This window comes from Leptopilina boulardi, unplaced genomic scaffold (genome assembly GCF_019393585.1).
Source record: "Leptopilina boulardi isolate dan_hultmark-lab unplaced genomic scaffold, ZJU_Lbou_2.1 LbouV2_216, whole genome shotgun sequence".
In the NCBI taxonomy this organism is placed as follows: Eukaryota; Metazoa; Arthropoda; class Insecta; order Hymenoptera; family Figitidae; genus Leptopilina; species Leptopilina boulardi.
Genome location: NW_026137770.1, coordinates 4388 through 11395, shown reverse-complemented (window position 1 = coordinate 11395; position 7008 = coordinate 4388). Strand labels below are relative to the sequence as shown.

Below are 7008 nucleotides of genomic sequence, written 5' to 3'. Positions count from 1 at the left end.
TTATACAATCAATTGCAGGGGTTGCAGGTAAACAACATTTAGGTTAAAATATAAAAACAATAACAAATAATTATATTTTATATTTGGAAAATAAAATAAATAGTCCTCTTATTATTTTAATATTTCTAAATTTTGTAAAAATTAAATACTTTTTTGAAAATCAAAACATCATGCTTGTTTAACGTCGAAAATCCGTGACAAAAAATTTAATTTGAAAAAATAATTATTATTTCAGATTTGCGATAAAAAGTTTAAAGAATGAATTTCTTAAGAGATTTAAATATCATTTAATATTTAATACAAAAACAAAATTCAATTTAAAAAAAACTTAAATATCGGTAATTTTTTTCTCATTTTAAATTGAGAATGAAAATTAAAACCCCATTTTTCAAAGAATTAATCTTTCTTCAATCACGCAGATATTATTATGAAATTTTAACGTTGGCCAAGTTGACTCGGTAAATGTGGAATCAGTCTGAGGAGTGAAACTCGCCAAATTCGTGGGATCAGAAAGATCGCGGTTTTCAATTGCAAAGTTATTTCTGTAAACAATTTTGAATAATTATAAAAAGTTCAACGTAATTTTAATTTGTTTTTTTATTATTCAGTAGTAAAAAAATTGATAATTTTATTGAAAAATATATTTATTTATTTAGGAATTTTATTATTGTGATAAATTGTTTAAACTCTTATTTTGAGTCTCAAATTAAACAAATCCTGATAAGAAAATTCATTGTAGAAAGAATGGAAAATCATTGTAATAAATAAAAGTTTTATGTTTAGCATACAGTTGATTGTTTTATTAGACAAATTGTTTTAAAAATTGAGATAAAAAAAAGGTTGATAATAAGGTATAAAATATTCAACAGTGATTATTGCCTTAAAAAGTCTTTTTTCTTCCATAAAAAAATTAAATTAGAATGAAACACATATTCAAAAGTGTATAACGGTGGCAAAGTTTGATTCCATTTCGTCTCCATCATCATTTATCTTGAAGGCATTAAATCTGAGTTGCGTGGCTCTGTTGCTCTTCTTCTAATAGCCGTTTTAAAGAGTCGACTTTTTGGAGTACCGTTATCAACCATCCTTTAAGATCGTTACCTATTTCTGCCATAAGAAGTGCTGATTGGAGGGCAAGGATTTTTCGCTTTTTCTGAAGCTGGGGAAAATATTTTTTTAAATTATTAACTTTCAATTTAAATGTAATATTCGTTTATTTATAAAAATAAATAATAAAAGAAGAATATTTTTTTTCAAATACAAAAACTCACCTTTTTGTCGGGTGGCCTCTGTGAATTCTTGACAGACAGACAGACACTTAATATTTTGTCCATCCTCCATCGTTGTCAAGGACTGCCTGTAGTCGTCTCGGCATAGAAAGAATTGCGTTTGAAACGACTTCTGGCGTATCTCCTATTTCTTGCCAACTTCTCCAGGCGTGGTTCATCAGGTCTTCCAAATTTCGGTCAGCTCCTGATTCCCATTTCCTGACCACCATTGCCCATAAATTTTCGATGGGGTTGAGATCTGGCGAACGCGGAGGATGAGGAAGCAAGGTGATTCTCGGGTGTCGCTCAAACCAATTCATCGTCCGATTGGCCGTGTGGATCCTGCTATTGTCTTGTAACAGCTTCACTTCCTCATACTCGTCTTCGGGGAACAACCGGTTTACGTACGGCAGAAAGTCTTGTTCTAGTAATTCAACGTATGCCTGCGAATTGAATCTAGGGCCTACGTCCCTTAATACGCCAACTCCGTAGACAGAGGAGCTGCCCCAAAAATTGCAAGAAATGCGCCCGCTTCTGTTCTTCCTCACAACGCAGTTCTCTCGTAACCGGCTTTCATTGCTTCTCCAAACCAGAGTTCGACCATCTTCGGACGATTGAAAGGACTTCTCATCCACACAGATGGTATTTATCCAAAATTCCTCTGGTTCGTTAAGATATCGTTCAGCGTACTCACGACGTTGGGTTCGATGGTCCTCAGTAAGCTCCCATTTCATCGCTGGGCGACGGCTCCGAATCCCCATTTCATTCAACTTTCTACGGATGGTATCATTGCAGACTTCTGGTTGAACAACGTTTACAAAACGTCTCGTAGAAGAAAATGGATCATGAGCAGTGAAGAATTCGTTTATCACTTCATCCTGAATTAGTGTCGTTTTCCTCGGAGGATGGTTGTATTTTCGGTGATCGGCCAATGCTAGGGGTCCGCCCTGTGCATATCTTTTTATCCAAAGCCTTACAGTTTTCATGGAGCAGCCGACTTGCTGGGAAATTTCATCAGTCCTACTCCCTGCTTGATGCATTCCAATTATCAAACCTCGCTTTACTTCTGAAAATTTTAATAAACATTATTATTAATTATTATTATTAATTATTATTATTAATATTGATTATTATTAATTATTAAAAATTATTATCATTTTATTTTTATTATTATTAATTATTATTATTAATATTGATTATTATTAATTATTAAAAATTATTATCATTTTATTTTTATTATTATTAAGGGGAAAGACCAATGAAATTTTAGTCGATTGAAATAATTGTTCTTAAGAATTGTCTTTTCTTGTCATTTTTTAAGATCTAAAATTATTATATTACTATTAAAATTTTGAAAATATTAATTTTGGGCATTTCAGAAAATTTATGACTTTGAAAAAATTGAAATTTTACAAATTCCAGGCAATTGATTGATTGGATTAATGAAAAAAGCATATAAGAAATTCGTCGATGAAAAATGAGGAAAATTGTGAAAGCATTTAAATTTTGAAAAAAATTACAGTAAATTTTAAATCGATCAAATTGACCTCGTTGAGGAGTAACAATTTTTTTGACATTTTTTTCAAAACCTGAAATTACATTCCACTATAAAAAAAATATTATTTTTAACTATTTCACAAATTTTTTTAATTTTTCAAAATTTTCATTTTTGGAAAAAATCAAAATGTTTTCAAAATCCATACATTTCATTACTTAGAACCATGAAAAAGGTGTATGAAACATTCGACAATGACAAATAATGAAAATTGTGAGAATAGTTCTAATTTTGATTTTTGGAAAATTTTGAGTTTTATTTAAAAAATTGTAAGCAAATTATTTTTAAACTTTTCACAATATATTCTATTTTTAAATACTCAATATTGGCAGAAAAAAATTGAGAACCTTAAACAACATCAATTTCCATTGATTAAAATTTCGCCAATTCAGTAAATAATTAAATAAGTATTACACTTACCGCTTAAATTTGAGAAAATGTTTCGCTCCATTTTTACAGGCAATTTCGTAGTGAAAGAAAAGCAAAAAAGCTTGGAGTATAATTATAAAGCAGAACTCGATCTGATTGATTTTATTCTCAGGTAGATCCACTGTTGGTGGGGCGGTCTACACGTTTTTCTGAATATCTTCCTCGCTTTCCTTTTCAATGTTCTCAAAATTCATTAAAATATTATTACTGCTTAGAAAATTTTTATTTTATTTTTAATTTGTCAAACTTCAGTCAAAATGGCTGAAAAAAATGACAAATGATGATAGAAATGAAAATAAAACAAAAGAATTATTTTTCTAGTTTACTTCTTTACCACTATTTATTTTTTAATTTGTTATGAATTCATCTTAAAAAATATTATGAACAATCAATATCAAAATTATTTTATTAAATTTTCTAATTTATTATATATTTATATTTTTATAATTTATTATATTTTTGATCTATTATAGCTATAAATATTGATTTATTTTTTAAATCGATATCACTTACCATTTGTTATAAATATTTAAATTCAATTGCATAAACCCGCAATGTACTGCTCCGCGAAGCAGGGTGCGCGGGTGTATTTTTATTATCAATATTATATTTATTTTTATAATAATAATTTTTTTATTTGAAATTTAAAAACATTCGTTTAAATAAAAATTTTACTTTTTTTTCTTTCCCTGTAAAAAAAACCTGTAATTGACGCTTAACTTTTGTTTTTAAAACAATCAACTTCAAGTTGCATTAATATAATATAACCAAAAAGTGTAAACATGGAGGATAGAAAATTAATTAAGCTTCTTGGTGAAGAAATTGGTAAAAGGAATATAATTTACGACAAGCAATTCACAATTCCTCAATATTCTAACCGAAGTCGTTTGGTGACAAATGCGTTTGAGGAAACAGCTGCGGAAATTAAAAATAAAGATCCAAGTTATTTTTGGTTAAAAGGTAAATTATACATAAATGTATATTATTATTTTTACAAGTGAAATTATTATTATAATTATTATTATTATTATCATGAATCAATAAATATTCTTACAGGCGGAAAAGTCGAAGATTTATTTAAAAAAATTAGAAACAAGTATTGCATTATTTCCAGAAAAAAATTCCAGACAGAGGAGGACAAAAAATTTTTGGAAACATTTTCCTTTTTAAAACATATTGTTCAAATTAGAAGTGATAAAAAATGATTTGTAACAAGTAATCTATTTTATTTACATTTCAATTTATTGGTGAATAATAATTTATACAATTAATTACATCGCAGTATTTTTAATAAATTTGAAAAAATTGTATTTTAGTACCAAATTATTTTAAATCTTATGTTGAACTTATCGACTTCACAAATATGGGATCGAAAACCAAAACTTGGATGTAATGTTACAATTATTTCCTTTTGTTCTTGGAGTAACTTAGGATTCCGATGTCTCTAGTAAGTCAAAAAGGAATTATTTCCGGTGATTAATCTGACTCCATCCTGAGTTAGTTATTTGTATGTGTTGTCATATGTATGCGTAAAACCCGCAATGAACTGCTCCGCGAAGCAGGGTGCGCGGGTTTTGCTATTATTGATGTATTATTTTTATTTTATTTTGTATCTTTTGAATAATTTGAAAAATATGAAACACTTATTCATTTTAGGAATTGATCTTAAAAATATTTTATAGAAGATAAAAGATAATTGAGTAAATTGAAAAAAATTTATTTTGAAAAAGCAGACATTTTTATTTATTATAAATTATATCGAGAGTTGCAGAAAAATAAATGAAATTGAATAAAATTAGTTTTTCCTTATTTTTGGGTGGCGCAATGTTTGGATGAGGTTATTAATAACAGTAATCCACTCCTCCATGGTGAAATTGACATTTTCGGTTTTCTTTCGCTCTACGTAAGCTGCAGAAAGAAACTTATTCAGACTTATTATTTTTATTTATGATTATTTATTATTAATTTCATTATTACAAAAAATTGCTCTTCGAATTTCTTCAGGAACCCCCTTTTTTCCTGACCTGCCCAGTGCCGTCATTTGTTTAAGTTCGTCAACTTTTATTAGCTCCTTCAGCAAACTCCTGGCCAATTCCCTTGGCTTGTGGTGCAAATTTTCAAAAGTCCTCAACTGCGATGTTTTAACGTAAACCGGAATTCCCTTCGTTATTTCAGTCATTTCCTTTACAAAAAGTTAATAAAAATTCATTTTATAGGGCTTCAAATTAAGTTCTATTTTAACTCAGGATGTGACGGACTCGAATTTTTCGCAGAAAATTAAATCGGCTTTAACATGATCTTATGCTGAATCCACTCTAAGAAAGATGGAACTATTTTAGTGAAATTAAAAATTTCTCTATCTTTTTTGATCGCGTACTCATTTTCGTCTCATAAGTGAAGGTGCAGTGAAAATTGGTTTGAAGAGGAGTGAAAGTCGAGTGCAAAAGAGGTGTAAGTGCATGTGGAGTGCTAATGGGATGAAAGTGAAAGTGGGGTGAAAATGGTGTGAAAGTGAGAGTGGAGTGCTAATGGGATGAAAGTGAAAGTGGGGTGAAAATGGTGTGAAAGTGAGAGTGGAGTGAAAATGGTGTGAAAGTAAAAATCGAGTGAAAATGGAGTGAAATTGAAAGTCGAGTAAAAATGATGTGAAAGTGGAGTGAAAATGGTGTGAAAGTGAGAGTCGAGTGAAAATGATGTGAAAGTGAAAGTGGAGTGAAAATGGAGTGAAATTGAAAGTCGAGTGAAAATGGTGTGAAAGTGAAAGTGGAGTGAAAATGGTGTGAAAGTGAATGTCGAGTGAAAATGGTGTGAAAGTGAATGTGGAGTGAAAATGGTGTGAAAGTGAGAGTCGAGTGAAAATGATGTGAAAGTGGAGTGAAAATGGAGTGAAATTGAAAGTCGAGTGAAAATGGTGTGAAAGTGAAAGTGAAGTGAAAGTGAAATTACATAATCGACCCCCAGGTACCAATATTTTTGCCGGCGTAATACCGAGTTAGTAAACAATGATGACCTTTAAAATATCTACGTGATAACCTTGGTATAACCTTGATATATCCTGTGAATATCTCTGAGATATCGCAGGAATATCTTATGGGTATTCTATCGATATTTTACTTTTGTCCTATTTATATTATGCTGATATTCTACACACGGTGGTAGGTTTCTATATCTTATGGAAACCCTATGAATGTTTTAGGATGTCTTTTTCTTATGAAGAAAATTGCAATGATATAACAGCGATCTTCACAAATTTTTCATTTAAAACTTGATTCGTTATTTGAAAGAACAAAACTTTTATCAATTCAAATATACAGAGATGGTAAAACTGCTATATTATATCCTTGAATGTCAATAAAAAAAATGAAAATTTTATGAAAATATTTTCACATGAATAATGAATAAAAAACATGAATAAATATTCAATTTATAACTAACTATGTCATTTGCAGCAGAAGCTGGTTCGTTTGCAGTGCCAGAAATTGATTCGCCAGCAGTCACATTAAGTGTGTCGTTGCCCATCGAGTCAATCGCATCTGGTATTATCACTAATGTAAAATATATTTTATTTATGAAAATTGACAACACTATTAACCTATGAGAAAATATTCCCAAGAAACTCAAAATTTGATTTCAAATAGACTTTCAGAAAAATGATTATAGAATTATCAATAGTTTTATTGGCGATTCAAACAGCTACACTAGCGCCACAGTTGAACTAACTTAGGCGTGACTCGCTCTAAAGCAGTCTCTGTTGTG

General features: G+C 29.7%; 1 protein-coding gene across 1 annotated transcript; it reads left to right on the top strand.

Annotated features, from left to right (window-relative positions):
- Nucleotides 1-4034: 4034 nt before the first annotated feature.
- Nucleotides 4035-4457, top strand: LOC127279432 (uncharacterized). Its single transcript, XM_051301777.1, has 2 exons — nt 4035-4212; nt 4309-4457. Exons 1-2 carry the CDS (start codon nt 4035-4037, stop codon nt 4455-4457), a joined length of 327 nt encoding a protein of 108 aa, XP_051157734.1.
- Nucleotides 4458-7008: the final 2551 nt, after the last annotated feature.

What these genes read in the sequence shown, in the direction of transcription:
- LOC127279432 (XM_051301777.1), top strand. Translation starts at nt 4,035, where the DNA reads ATGGAGGATAGAAAATTAATTAAGCTTCTTGGTGAAGAAATTGGTAAA. An exon ending in AAGTTATTTTTGGTTAAAAG is followed by an intron (nt 4,213 to 4,308) that starts GTAAATTATACA and finishes ATATTCTTACAG; the next exon opens with GCGGAAAAGTCGAAGATTTA.